The 16561-nt window shown below is 41.2% G+C and overlaps 1 protein-coding gene across 1 annotated transcript; it reads left to right on the forward strand.

Annotated features, from left to right (window-relative positions):
• The first annotated feature begins 583 nt into the window (after positions 1-583).
• LOC109874788 (retinal homeobox protein Rx1-like) lies at positions 584-16313 on the forward strand. The gene is made up of 3 exons (XM_031810308.1): positions 584-1023; positions 6145-6401; positions 14827-16313. Exons 1-3 carry the CDS (start codon positions 741-743, stop codon positions 15319-15321), a joined length of 1035 nt encoding a protein of 344 aa, XP_031666168.1. The 5' UTR covers positions 584-740; the 3' UTR covers positions 15322-16313.
• The last annotated feature ends 248 nt before the right edge of the window (positions 16314-16561 follow it).

Raw genomic sequence — 16561 nt, forward strand, 5'->3', positions numbered from 1 at the left:
AGAGCGTTGGGCCAGTAACTGAAAGGTTCGCTAGATTGAATCCCCGAGCTGACAAGGTAAAATTATGTTATTCTGCCCCTGAACAAAGGCAGTTAACCCACTGTTCCTAGGCCATCATTGTAAATAAGAATTTGTTCTTAACTGACTTGCCTAGTTACATTTTAAAAAATTGTCCTACAATCTTTAAAAACGATCAAATACATTTTTGGGGTGGAATGAATTATCATATTTATTCATAGACCCAAATATCAAACATAATGTATTATATAATCTAGTCATTTTATATCCGTTTGGCTGATAAATGTAGCTAGCCCGAGTGGCACAGAGGTCTAAGGCACTGCATCTCAGTGCTAGAGGCATTGCCACAGACCCTGGTTCAATTCTGGGCAATATCACAACCGACTGTATTCAGGAGTCCCATAGGACGGCGCACAATTGGCCATTCTTAACCATTCTATCATTGCATTTGCACAATACTAACAAGTGACATATATGCACCTTCACAACCAAACTTGTCAGTTCAGCAAGTAGTGTGTTGATGATACCAACATGTCTAACTCTCCAAACTCTGTTTTGCAGACTGACAGGAAATACAAGGACACGATCTGCTCTGGCTTTCTCTCTCTTGATATAATCCCTATGTGACAAATGACAACCTGTAGTGCTGTCTGTCACGTGTCCAACTATATCTGAGGGTGGCCCCTCAGCAGTAGGAAGAGGTCCTCTGGATACATTTGTCGATGGATACCTTGGGAATGGTGGGCGACGGCTGCCTGTCACCAGACAACTACCATGACATGCTGAAGGGAGGGGGGTCTAGCGGAGGAGGCCGGGTCCACAGCATCGATGTGATCTTGGGCTTCAGTAAGGACCAGGACCCTCTGCTGACCCCTGTGGGGGACGTGGGGATCCATAATGTGGCCACTGAAGGCCTGGAGGACCACCAGGGGAAGCAGGTCAAGTCAGACCCTTACGGACAGCTGGCCAGCTTGGGGGACAGCACACAGCACTCTGACTTCCACGGTCAGTACACTGGTTTTAATTGAATGATTGCATTTATTACATAATTGAATTCACATATCCAGAGACTTATGTCAATTTTCGTTGATGTGATAATGATGTGATATTGATGTGATATTGACGTGATATTGATATGATAATCATGTGATATTGATATGATAATGATGTGATATTGACGTGATAATGATGTGATAATGGTGTGATATTGACATGACAATGATGTGACATTGATGTGATAATGATGTGATATTGCCGTGATAATGATGTGATATTGATATGATAATGGAGTGATATTGATATGATAATGATGTGATATTGATCCGATAATGATGTGATATTGATGTGAAAATGATGCGATATCGACGTGATAATGTGATACCGATACGATAATGATATGATAATGGTGTGATAATGCTATGATAATGATGCAGCATTGGTATGCAAATGGTATGATACGGACATGATAATTGTGTGATATCGATATGATAATGGTGTGATATATGATAATGATGTGATAATGATGCGATATCGATACGATAATGATAATGATGTGATAATGGTGTGATATTGACGTGATACTGATGTGACATCGGTGCGATAATGACACGATAATGATGTGATATCGATGCGATAATGATGCGATATTGGCGTGAAAATTATGTGATATGGACGTGGTAATGTGATATCAATATGATAATGATGTGATATTGATATGATAATGGTGTGATATTGATATGATAATGATGCGATATTGGTATGATAATGGTACGATATTGATATGATAATGGTGTGATATTGATACGATAACGATGCGATATCGATATGATAATGGTGTGATATCGATATGATAATGATGTGATAATGATGTGATATCGATATGATATTGATGTGATAATGATGTGATATTGATGTGACATCTGACGTGTCACGAGAGACAAACTATAACAGCACAAGGACAATGACATGGGGGGGTTAATGGGGAATATATGTTGGTCACAGATTGGACAACAATAGTTGGACCAGTAAAGACGTTCCCTTTTCTCCAGTTGAAGGAATAGTCATAATGTTTGCTTAGATAACCTCATCCAGGAGGAAAGGCAAAGTCCAGGGACAGTTGAAAGCACACTGTGGTAACCTCATCCAGGAGGAAAGGCAGGGATAGTTGAAAGCACACTGTGGTAACCTCATCCAGGATGAAAGGCAGGGATAGTTGAAAGCACACTGTGGTAACCTAATCCAGGATGAAAGGCAGGGACAGTTGAAAGCACACTGTGGTAACCTCATCCAGGATGAAAGGCAGGGATAGTTGAAAGCACACTGTGGTAACCTCATCCAGGAGGAAAGGCAAAGTCCAGGGACAGTTGAAAGCACACTGTGGTAACCTCATCCAGGAGGAAAGGCAGGGATAGTTGAAAGCACACTGTGGTAACCTCATCCAGGATGAAAGGCAGGGATAGTTGAAAGCACACTGTGGTAACCTCATCCAGGAGGAAAGGCAGGGACAGTTGAAAGCACACTGTGGTAACCTCATCCAGGAGGAAAGGCAGGGATAGTTGAAAGCACACTGTGGTAACCTCATCCAGGATGAAAGGCAGGGACAGTTGAAAGCACACTGTGGTAACCTCATCCAGGATGAAAGGCAGGGATAGTTGAAAGCACACTGTGGTAACCTCATCCAGGAGGAAAGGCAGGGATAGTTGAAAGCACACTTTGCTCAGGTTCTTATTTTTGGCAAAGATTCAGAGACTAGAACACTACAGTACAAATACAATGCTGGACTTTACATTTCTAGCTACTTTTATACTTGTTGTACTGAGTATTTCTCCCAGAACAATACTGGCATGACATAACAATTATCTATCACCTTTACATTACAGCATAGTGAATAAAGGAGACCACTTTTGCTGCCTTCCTCGCATGCTTGTTACCAAGCCAATGATCTGATGATAATCTCAATTGAGCCTCAATTGATTTGGATTAATGAATTAACAAACTCTGATGGGATCTACCATCCGTCAACCACGTGAAGTGGGGTTTCAATCTCACCCTGTTTCCTGACAAAATTAGATCTGGTACTTGGGTGAGTGGAGAAGCCAAGTAAAGTCTCTGTGTAGATTAGAACTGGCCAGCCTAGGGCACACGTGGACACTCAGGTTTAACAGGTGGCATCTGTCCTCATGGGATTACTGGGCCTGAGGAATGCAGTGAAGACAATATGACATCACCCGCCGAGAGAGAAGAGGCCTGCAGCTTGCATTGCCTTTAGGCTCTGTTGCAATATACAGTTGAAGTCGAAAGTTTACATACACTTAGGTTGGAGTAATTAAAACTTGTTTTTCAACCCCTCCACACATTTATTGTAAACAAACTATAGTTATGGCAAGTCGGTTAGGACATCTACTTTGTGCATGACACAAGTATTTTTCCAACAATTGTTTACAGACAAATGATTTCACTTACAATTCACTGTATCACAATTCCAGTGGGTCTGTGCCTTTAAGTTGACTGTGCCTTTAACCTCTTGGAACTCTAGGGGTAGTATTTTCATTTTTGGAAAAAAAACATTCCCGTTTTAAACGGGATATTTTGTCAGGAAAAGATGCTAGAATATGCATGTAATTGACAGCTTTCGATAGAAAACACTCTAACGTTTCCAAAACTGTAAAGATATTGTCTGTGAGTATAACAGAACTGATGTTGCAAGCGAAAGCCTGAGAAAAATCCAATCCGGAAGTGCCCCAGGTTTTGAAAGCGCTGCGTTCCAATGACTCCCTATTTGGCTGTGAATGTACCATCAACGAGCTTACACTTTCTACGTATTCCCCAAGGTGTCTACAGCATGTGACGTAGTTTTACGCATTTCTGTTGAAGAATAGTCGTATGCGGCCACATTGCGTAAGTGGTCACATGGTGGCTCCGAGAGAGATTCTCGCGTAAAATACAGAGGTAGCCATTACTCCAATCGGTCCTAGAGAAAAAGGAATTGTCCCGACAGATATATTATCGAATAGATATTAGAAAAACACCTTGAGGATGGATTCTAAACAACGTTTGCCATGTTTCTGTCGATATTATGGAGCTAATTTGGAATATTTTTCAGCGTTGTGTTGACCTCATTTGCCAGGCGATTTCTCAGCCAAACGTGAAGAACAAACGGAGCTATTTTGCCTACAAAAATTATATTTTGGGAAAAAATGAACTTTGGCTATCTACCTGGGAGTCTTGTGAGTGAAAACATCCGAAGTTCATCAAAGGTAAACGATTTAATTTGATTGCTTTTCTGATTTCCGTGACAAGGTTGCCTGCTGTTAGCAAGGCATAATGCTATGCTAGGCTATGATAAACTTACACAAATGCTTGTCTAGCGTTGGCTGTAAAGCATATTTTGAAAATCTGAGATGACAGGGTGATTAACAAAAGGCTAAGCTGTGTCTCAATATATTTCATTTGTGATTTTCATAAATAGGAATATTTTCTAGGGATATTTATGTCCGCTGCGTTATGCTAATTCGTTTGAGGCGATGATTACGCTCCCGCATGCGGGTTTGGGAAAACAGCTTGGAAAATTCCAGAAAATGATGTCATGGCTTTAGAAGCTTCTGATAGGCTATTTGACATCATTTGAGTCAATTGGAGGTGTACCTGTGGATGTATTTCAAGGCCTACCTTCAAACTCAGCGCCTCTTTGCTTCACATCATGGGAAAATCTAAAGAAATCAGCCAAGACCTCATAAAAAAATTGTAGACCACCACAAGTCTGGTTCATCCTTGGGAACAATTTCCAAAAGCCTGAAGGTACCACATTTGTACAAACAATAGTACGCAAGTATAAACACCATGGGACCATGCAGCTGTCGTACCGCTCAGGAAGGAGACGCGTTCTGTCTCCTAAAGATGAACGTACTTTGGTGAGAAAAGTGAAAATCAATCCCAGAACAACAGCGAAGGGCCTTATGAAGATGCTGGATCTATATCCACAGTAAAACAAGTCCTTAATCAACATAACCTAAAATGCCGCTCAGCAAGGAAGAAGCCACTGCTCCAAAACCACCATAAAAAAGCCAGACTACGGTTTTCAACTGCACATGGGGGCAAAGATCGTACATTTTGGAGAAATGTCCTCTGGTCTGATGAAACAAAAATAGAAATTTTGGGCCATAATGACCATCGTTATGTTTGGAGAAAAAAGGGGGAGGCTTGTAAGCCGAAGAACACCATCCTAACCGTGAAGCATGGGGGTCGCAGCATCATGTTGTGGGGGTGCTTTGCTGCAGGAGGGACTGGTGCACTTCACAAATTAGATGGCATCATGATATATTGAGGCAACATCTCAAGACATCAGTCAGGAAGTTAAAGCTTGGTCGCAAATGGTCTTCCAAATGGACAATGACCCCAAGCATACTTCCAAAGTTGGGGCAAAATGGCTGAAGGACAACCAAGTCAAGGTATTGGAGTGGCCATCACAAAGCCCTGACCTCAATCGTATAGAAAATTTGTGGGCACAACTGAAAAAGCGTGTGTGAGCAAGGAGGCCTACAAACCTGACTCAGTTACACCAGCTCTGTCAGGAGGGATGGGCCATAATTCACCCAACTTATTGTGGGAAGCTTGTGGAAGGCTACACGAAATGTTTGACCCAAGTTAAACAATTTAAAGGCAACGCTACCAAATACTATTTGAGTGTATGTAAACTTCTGACCCACTGGGAATGTGATGAAAGAAATGAAATATGAAATCATTCTCTCTACTATTATTCTGACATTTCATATTCTTAAAATAAAGTGGTGATCCTAACTTTTACTAGGATTAAATGTCAGGAATTGTGAAAAACTGAGTTAAAATGTATTTGGCTAAGGTGTATGTAAATGTCTGACTTCAACTGTATATCTTAAGTAGCATGCTAGTGCTGAAATAAACAGTATATTCAATACCTTACACCATTTATACTAAATGGAAACAAAATAGCATATAGTCCACCTTTCTAACCATGTTAAAGAGAGGCCTTTCTTTAAACATGGAATGTTAGCCAACGGAAGACCACGTTTGGTACAGTAAGTAGAACTGGCACTGCCGAATTAACAGAAAGGCTCATGACAAACATCCTCTTCTACTGTTTACCTGCAGAGTCAGGCCTTTTCTCCAGTGAAAAGTGTGATGGGGACCTGGGGGACCTCCAGAAGGGGTTGGACAGCGACAGGGGGAAGTCACCTGAGCCACCAGAGGAAGACCACCCCAGGAAGAAGCACCGGCGTAACCGCACCACCTTCACCACCTACCAACTCCATGAGCTGGAGCGGGCCTTTGAGAAGTCCCACTACCCTGACGTCTACAGCAGAGAAGAGCTGGCCATGAAGGTTAACCTCCCAGAGGTTCGCGTACAGGTATGGCACATCCTTAAGTACTACTACCAGTACCAATTAACTACTACTACCAGTACCAATTAACTACTACTACCAGTACCAATTAACTACTACTACCAGTACCAATTAACTACTACTACCAGTACCAATTAACTACTATTAACAGTACCAATTAACTACTACTATCAGTACCAATTAACCACCACTACCAGTACCAATTAACTACTACTACCAGTACCAATTAAGTACTACTACCAGTACCAATTAAGTACTACTACCAGTACCAATTAACTACTACTAACAGTACCAATTAACTACTACTACCAGTACCAATTAACTACTATTAACAGTACCAATTAACTACTACTACCAGTACCAATTAACTACTACTAAATCAAATCAAATCAAATTTTATTTGTCACATGCACATGGTTAGCAGATGTTAGTGCGAGGGTAGCGAAATGCTTGTGCTTCTAGTTCCGACAATGCAGTAATAACCAACAAGTAATCTAGCTAACCATTCCAAAACTACTACCTTATAGACACAAGTGTAAGGGGATAAAGAATATGTACATAAAGATATATGAATGAGTGATGGTACAGAGCGGCATAGGCAAGATACAGTAGATGGTATTGAGTGCAGTATATACATATGAGATGAGTATGTAAACAAAGTGGCATAGTTAAAGTGGCTAGTGATACATGTATTACATAAGGATGCAGTAGATGATATAGAGTACAGTATATACGTATACATATGAGATGAATAATGTAGGGTATGTAAACATTATATTAGGTAGCATTGTTTAAAGTGGCTAGTGATATATTTTACATTTCCCATCAATTCCCATTATCAAAGTGGCTGGAGTTGAGTCAGTGTGTTGGCAGCAGCCACTCAATGTTAGTGGTGGCTGTTTAACAGTCTGATGGCCTTGAGATAGAAGCTGTTTTTCAGTCTCTCGGTCCCAGCTTTGATGCACCTGTACTGACCTCGCCTTCTGGATGATAGCGGGGTGAACAGGCAGTGGCTCGGGTGGTTGTTGTCCTTGATGATCTTTATGGCCTTCCTGTGACATCGGGTGGTGTAGGTGTCCTGGAGGGCAGGTAGTTTGCCCCCGGTGATGCGTTGTGCAGTCCTCACTACCCTCTGGAGAGCCTTACGGTTGTGGGCGGAGCAGTTGCCGTACCAGGCGGTGATACAGCCTGACAGGATGCTCTCGATTGTGCATCTGTAGAAGTTTGTGAGTGCTTTTGGTGACAAGCCAAATTTCTTCAGCCTCCTGAGGTTGAAGAGGCGCTGCTGTGCCTTCTTCACGATGCTGTCTGTGTGGGTGGACCAATTCAGTTTGTCTGTGATGTGTACGCCGAGGAACTTAAAACTTACTACCCTCTCCACTACTGTTCCATTGATGTGGATAGGGGGGTGTTCCCTCTGCTGTTTCCTGAAGTCCACAATCATCTCCTTAGTTTTGTTGACGTTGAGTGTGAGGTTATTTTCCTGACACCACACTCCGAGGGCCCCCACCTCCTCCATGTAGGCCGTCTCGTCGTTGTTGGTAATCAAGCCTACCACTGTTGTGTCGTCCGCAAACTTGATGATTGAGTTGGAGGCGTGCGTGGCCACGCAGTCGTGGGTGAACAGGGAGTACAGGAGAGGGCTCAGAACGCACCCTTGTGGGGCCCCAGTGTTGAGGATCAGCGGGGTGGAGATGTTGTTGCCTACCCTCACCACCTGGGGGCGGCCCGTCAGGAAGTCCAGTACCCAGTTGCACAGGGCGGGGTCGAGACCCAGGGTCTCGAGCTTGATGACGAGCTTGGAGGGCACTATGGTGTTAAATGCCGAGCTGTAGTCGATGAACAGCATTCTCACATAGGTATTCCTCTTGTCCAGATAGGTTAGGGCAGTGTGCAGTGTGGTTGAGATTGCATCGTCTGTGGACCTATTTGGGCGGTAAGCAAATTGGAGTGGGTCTAGGGTGTCAAGTAGGGTGGAGATGATATGGTCCTTGACGAATTAACTACTACTACCAGTACCAATTAACTACTACTAACAGTACCAATTAACTACTACTACCAGTACCAATTAACTACTACTACCAGTACCAATTAACTACTACTACCAGTACCAATTAACTACTACTAACAGTACCAATTAACTACTACTAACAGTACCAATTAACGACTACTACCAGTACCAATTAACTACTACTACCAGTACCAATTAACGACTACTACCAGTACCAATTAACGACGACTACCAGTACCAATTAACGACTACTACCAGTACCAATTAACGACTACTACCAGTACCAATTAACGACTACTACCAGTACCAATTAACGACTACTACCAGTACCAATTAACGAATACTACCAGTACCAATTAACGACTACTACCAGTACCAATTAACGACTACTACCAGTACCAATTAATGAGTACTAATTATATTGCATGTACTGTTGCCTTTGCCTATCTAGTACAATACACTAATAATACTGTCCAGGTATGGAGCCTCCTGCTGTCTACTATCACTATACTATTAATCAATCAATCAAATGTATTAACAAAGCCCTTTTTACATCAGCCGATGTCACAAAGTGCTGTACAGAAACCCAAACAGCAAGCACTAGCATTAGCACTGGCACTACTACTAAAGTTACTACTACTTCTACTACTACTACTACTACTAAAGGTACTACTACTACTACTACTACTACTAAAGATACTGCTACCACAACTACTACTACTAAAGTTACAACTACTACGACACTACTACTAAAGTTACTACTACTACTGCTACCACTACTAAAGTTACTACTACTACTACTAAAGTTACTATTACTACTACTAAAGGTATGACTACTACTAAAACTACTACTACTACTGCTAAAGTTATTACTACTACCACTACTAAAGTTACTACTATTAATACTATTATTATTACTACTACTAATACTACTACTACTACTACTACTACTACTACTACTACTACTACTACTACTACTGCTGCCATCAAGCGCAATGATGAAACTGGCTCTCATGAGGACCACCACAGGAAAGGAAGACCCAGAGTTACATCTGCTGCGGTGGCCATGCTGGTTAAGTGTGCCTTGAATTCTAAATAAATCACAGACAGTGTCACCAGCAAAGCACCCCCCACACCATCACACCTCCTCCTCCATGCTTCACGGTGGGAACCACACATGCAGAGATCATCTGTTCACCTACTCTACGTCTCTCTACCAAAAAGCTCAAAGGACAGATTTCCACCAGTCCAATGTCCATTGCTCGTGTTTCTTGGCCCAGTCAACTGTCTTCTTTTTATTGGTTTCCTTTAGTAGTGGTTCCTTGGCAGCAATTCGACCATGAAGGCCTGATTCACACAGTTTCCTCTGAACAGTTGATGTTGAGATGTGTCTGTTACTTGAACTGAAGCATTTATTTTGGCTGCAACCTGAAGTGCAGTTAACTCTCATGAACTTATCCTCTGCAGCAGAGGTAACTCTGGGTCTTCCATTCCTGTGACGGTCCTCATGAGAGCCAGTTTCATCATAGCGCTTGATGGTTTTTGCGACTGCACTTGAAGAAACTTTCAAAGTTCTTGACATTTTCCGGATTTACTGACCTTCATGTCTTAAAGTAATGATGGACTGTAGTTTCTCTTTACTTATTTGAGCTGTTCTTGATATAATCTGGACTTGGTCTTTTACCAAATAGGGCCATCTTCTGTATACCACCCCTACCTAGTCACAACACAACTGATTGGCTCAATCGCATTTAGGGTCACCTGCTACTGTCCTCCCTTCCACTGACATACTGTTATGGTCAGCTCATAGTGTCTCCTGCTACTGTCCTCCGTTCCACTGGCATACTGTTATGGTCAGCTCATAGTGTCTGGATGACCACTCCCTCTTTCTCTCTCTCTCTCTCTCTCTCTCTCTCTCTCTCTCTCCTAAAAAAATAGCTTATCCTATAAAATGAGCGATTTCCAATAGGATTTTGTGTCACCTCTATTGGAATCCCATTGAACTACTTTTGTAAATCTATCTATTGTAAATCTAAAGTAATCACAGTGGATCCTTCAGGATTTTTGCAGTCCTATGGGATTTTGTGTCACCTGTATCAGAATCCTATTTGAATTCTATTGGACTACTTTTTTCCTATGGGGAATCAAAATTAATCCTAATGAACCCTAAATGATTCTTGCAATTCCATAGGATTTTGCATCACCTCTATCAGAATCATATTGGACTACTTTTTTACCCATTGGAAATCAAAATGAATCCGAATGAATCCTATAGATTTTTAATCAATCTTGTAAGCATTTTTTCACCCCAATCAGAATCTGAAAAAAATCTACTTTTTTTTCTCTATTGAACACCATTCAATTAGAGATTGCTGTCATTAGTTACAGTACAATACAACAACATTAATTACAACATGTTTGTTGATTGGAAACAACAGTTTACATTTAACTATATTAATTGATGTTATATTCACCTGTAAGAAATCCTGTCCCTTACTAACGATGTCACAGCAAGCGTGAGCTCGCAGTATTAATTAGCATAACTCCAAAGTTCAGCTCACCACCTATGGCTGTGCAAAGAATCGCCGGTTTTCTAACTGTTTTATCATTCACTGTGAGTACATTATTTGTTTCCTGACAAATTTGTCAACGTTTTAATCGTATATTGTTTGTTATAAATTACACAATTTTATGCACTCGTTTTATGCTAGCTAAAAAACTAATTTACTGTTAGCCACATTTTTCTTGTCAGTTGACTAGCTGACTAACTAACAAAATTGTAGCCATTTGTATCGATACACACGGTGTAGCATGGCTTAACATGATCACGCCCCCAAGTAGGTACAGCCACAGGTAGAACAATGTGCCAGATATTTTACCGGATGTATAAATGTGAAGCATCTTGTTGGCATTTCTCATCGTTGAAACATTTGTTCTCAATACAGTTTTCTGTTCCCAAAACTCGAATCTGTTGCGAACAGAGTGGACTACGTTTTGTCAATTTTACCCGTTGCCAAAGTTTTTAAAAATGGCGTTGTTTAGAAGCAGTTCAAGGGCGAATTGAGTTATTGCACACTCGCACTTCACAGAGTACGCGTTCCCTGACATAAATATACAAATACATGCTAGAACGCCCCAATAGCATTTCACTAGCTCATGCTTGGCTCTGCCCCCTCTTTGCCTATTCTGCCCACTATGACCCACTTGTTCCCATTGGAAACGACAGGCTGTGGTCTATCTTGGTTTAGTAATAAATCATCTTTGGTGTAGCCGAAGGGTACTCCAATGTTAAATTGTCTGCATTACCCAACAACGGCTGTATGCTTGTTTTTATCGTTCTTTAAATAATATGGATATGAATGGTTGGTCATTTTTTAACATACTGTGTCGTCTTAATCAACAAACTACTTCATACATAAAAACCCTATCATTCGAAACCAGGTTAGACGAACCTCATGGTTTCAGGCTATTACTCCGTGATGTTGATGGAAAGCGTATAATGCACTGTACTGAACTCTACTGAACTCTACTGTATTGAACTCTACTGTACTATACTGAACTCTACTGTATTGAACTCTACTGTACTATACTGAACTCTACTGTACTGAACTCTAATGTACTGAACTCTACTGAACTGAACTCTACTGAACTGAACTCTACTGTACTGAACTCTACTGAACTCTACTGTATTGAACTCTACTGTACTATACTGAACACTACTGTACTGAACTCTAATGTACTGAACTCTACTGAACTGAACTCTACTGTACTGAACTCTACTGTACTGTACTGAACTAAACTCTACTGTACTGAACTCTACTGTATTGAACTCTACTGAACTCTACTGTACTGAACTCTAATGTACTGAACTGAACTGAACTCTACTGTACTGAACTCTACTGTACTGTACTGAACTAAACTCTACTGTACTGAACTCTACTGTACTATACTGAACTCTACTGTATTGAACTGAATTCTACTGTACTGAACTCTACTGAACTCTACTGTACTGAACTCTACTGTACTGAACTCTAATGAACTCTACTGTACTGAACTGTACTATACTGAACTCTACTGTACTGAACTCTACTGTACTGCACTCCATTGTACTAAACTCTATTGTACTGATCTCTACTGTACTGTACTGATCTCTACTTTACTATACTGAATTCTACTGTGCTGAACTCTACTGAACTCCACTCTACTGAATTATATTGTACTGAACTGTACTGTACTATACCGATCTCTACTTTACTGTACTGAACTCTACTGAACTGTACTGAACTCTACTGTACTGAACTCTACTGAACTCTACTGCATTCTACTTTACTGTACTCCATTCTACTGAACTCTATTGTACTGAACTGTACTGTACTATACTGATATCTACTTTACTCTACTGAACTCTACTGTACTGAACTCTACTGAACTCTACTGCACTGAACTCTACTGAACTCTACTGTACTGTACTCTACTGAACTCTACTGTGCTGTATTGTGACGTACTAACTGCTGAAACATGAGGAGAATGACATTCAAATGCATGATTATGGATTTCTGTGTAATACGGATCATGGGCCTATGATGCCATTCCGTTTCCGGGTGTAAATCCTCTTCACTTACAGTAGTTCAATAACCAAAATGTATATTTTTTAAACTCAAGTTGTCATGTCATGGCTGACACGCCATTATTTCTGCAGACATTTGTTAATCTTAATTTGGAGCAGATATTTTACACAGGGACACTGGAAGTCAATCTTAAATGAATAATTGTTTATTGTCAGCAAGTTGGATAGGTCGCAGTCAAACTTAGATACATAAAGTACCAGTCTGAAATGAGCTCTAATGGGGCCGTCCCGTTAGTTATCTTGTATACTGCAGACAAGTCATATTTGTATGATTTTAGCTTATTCATCATTAACATCTGCTTCATTCATTTGACCGACCAATACTGGGTCATGCATGTGACAAACCAATATCTCACCAGGCTTCTTCTTTCTAAGCTGAGACCTTGAAACTGAGATATCGTTCGTTCTCAAAACAAGGGTCTGGGCATACTGCCAAATTGCAGATGCTGATATTGAGGGTTTTGTATTTTGTGTTTCTTTATTATTGTGGTTAGGCCAAGGTGTGACATGGGTGATTATGTGTTTGTCTTGTCTAGGGGTTTTGTAGATTGATGGGGTTGTGTTCAGTGTAGTATTCTAGGTAAGTCTATGGTTGCCTAGAGTGGTTCTCAATCAGAGGCAGGTGTTTATCGTTGTCTCTGATTGGGAACCATATTTAGGCAGCCATGTTCTTTAGGTATCTGGTGGGTGATTGTTCCTGTCTCTGTGTTTTACACCAGTTAGGACTGTTTCGGTTTTTCCACGTTTTGTATATGTATATTGTTCACGTTCTTATTAAATATGTTCAACCATAACCACGCTGCATTTTGGACCTTCTCTCCTTCCCAAGAAGAAAACCGTAACAATAAAAACCTGATGGATATTTCACCATAATTCCCTTACCAAAGTTTCCATCTGCACAGTTATTACACTAAATTTGTGTTTGTACCTTTTTTTGTTGTTGGAATTGTTAAAAGATGTCCTTGTGCGTACAGTGACTTCAAAAAGTATCACACCCATTTACCTTTTCCACATTTTGTTGTGTTTACAATTTGAGTTGTTTTTCTGTTTTTCTAACTACAAAGTGGAATTATGTTTTTAGAAATGTTTACAAATTCATTTAAAAATAAAAAGCTGAAATGTATTTATACACCCAGTCACTACAAAGATACGTACTTTCTAACTCAGTTGCTGAAGAGGAAGGAAACCTCTCCGGGATTTCACCATGAGGCCAATAGTGACTTTAAAACAGTGACAAAGTTTAATGACAGTTATAGGAGAAAATTGAGGATGGATCAACAACATTGTAGTTACTCCACAATACTAACCTAAACAACGGTGAAAAGAGTTGGGGTATACTTGTAATCGTTAAGATCTATGGAGTTTTTTTCAGGATAAAAAAATAACTGAAATGGAGCTAAGCACAGGCAAAATCCTAGAGAAAAACCTGGTTCAGTCTGCTTTCCACCAGACACTGGGAGATGAATTCACCTTTCGGCAGGACAATGACCTACAATCTACACTGGAGTTGCTAACCATAAAGTCAATGAATGTTTCTGAGTGGCCGAGTTACAGTTTTGACTTAAATCTATTTTTATTTTTTTTTCTCCCTAATTTCGTGGTATCCAATTGGTAGTTACAGTCTTGTCACACAACAAAATGTGGAATAAGTTAAGATGTATGAATACTTTCTGTAGGCCCTGTATAGTTGTATAGTTTGTTAAAGGTTGTTTGGCATGCCTTTTCAAGTTAAAGCGTAATTATGTTACCTTGGAGACCGTAGACTAATATTACTATATCTTGTCCGTGTCCAGGTATGGTTCCAGAACCGTCGGGCTAAGTGGAGACGTCAGGAAAAGATGGACTCCAGCTCCTTGAAGCTCCACGACTCCCCCATGCTGTCCTTCAACCGGCCGCCCATGCCCTCCAACATGGGGCCCATGTCCAACCCATTACCCCTGGATCCCTGGCTGGCCTCGCCCATGTCCAGTGCCACCCCCATGCATACTATCCCTGGCTACAGGGCCCCAGGGCAGGGCCCTCACCTTCAGCCTGCCTACCCCAGCCACTCCCACAGCTTCCTCAACAGCCCCCCAGTACATGGTGTGGTGCACCAGGGGATGGTGCAAGGAATGCAAGGGAGGCAAAGCATGCAGTCAATGGCTCCGCCTCCCTACCAGTGTCACCCTAGCTTCAATGATAACTACCCTATGCATGAGGAAGTGGAACGTAGCTCCAGCATCACAGCGCTGAGGATGAAGGCTAAGGAGCACCTTCATTCCTTGGATAAAACCTGGCAGCACATGTGATCCATTGGAGAGGAGATGTTCTGTATGAAGGCTGTCAACACGTGATTGTAATCACAAAAACAAAGACGTTCTGTATAAAGATGGTCTCTATTTTCCTGGATATCAATTGAATAGGGGGGGCACACATCCTGATGGAGAGGATATGTGGCACCTTGTCAACTTGTTGAGTGACTTGTGAAAACAGAACTGATGATCAATTTATCATCAAGCTTTGATGATCGATTTATACTCCGGATTCAATTGAACTCGCACTGTAGTGGTCTTGCGATGGCGGGCTGGATTGTTGACCAATATGTCCCCCTATCAGTGGAAAGGGACAGGAAAGACATCTAATACTGCGGAATTCCATATTAGGGCCAGGAGTTTTCCTGACCATGTGAGCTGACTACAATAAGAAATTATCCTGGCCTAGATGAGGCAATATTATGACCTGACCAGGTAAAACTCCTGGCCTAGATGAGGTAGTATGAGCTGAGGCAGTGACTCCTAAAATGTTCTCAGAAGACTCAGTCCTGGCAGATCGAGGTTGAGTTGAGAAAATGCTCTATCTTGGGTAATCTGTCACGCCTGCTAATTTGGTCGGACAACCGTACCACTTAACACCTAATAAACAGTTTTTAAAGCGATTAACCTCGGGTTAACAATTGATGGACAGCTGCTCTCAGAGTCTCCCTGAAACCCCTTAGATCCTATTCAAGGCCTGCTAGTCAGTCACATCCTTTCCTCCTTTCCTTTCCTAATTTCCTTTCCTCACCTTTCCTCCTTTTCTATTCCTCTCCCACTGTTTTACAGAAATGCTGCTAGTTTGTTAGTTTCTGTTCATACACACACCACACTAGGATTTATACATTAGAGTGCCTGACAGACTACTACATGTGTGCTGGTGTACAGCGTTGGGGTTAACCTCTCTGGCACCAGTGGGACGGTAGCGTCCCACCTCGACAACAGCCAGTGAAATTACAGGGCGCCAAATTCAAAACAACAGAAATCCCAAAATTCCTCAGACATACAAGTATTTTATACCATTTTAAAGATGAACTTGTTGTAAATCCAACCACAGTGTCCGATTTCAAAAAGGCTTTACGACGAAAACACACCAAACGATTATGTTAGGTCAGCACATAGTCACAGAAAAACACAGCCATTTTTCCAGCCAAGAGGAGTCACAAAAAGCAGAAATAATTAATCACTAACCTTTGATGATCTTCATCAGATGACACTCATAGGACTTCATGTTACA

The sequence above is a fragment of the Oncorhynchus kisutch genome, linkage group LG30 (genome assembly GCF_002021735.2).
Source record: "Oncorhynchus kisutch isolate 150728-3 linkage group LG30, Okis_V2, whole genome shotgun sequence".
In the NCBI taxonomy this organism is placed as follows: Eukaryota; Metazoa; Chordata; class Actinopteri; order Salmoniformes; family Salmonidae; genus Oncorhynchus; species Oncorhynchus kisutch.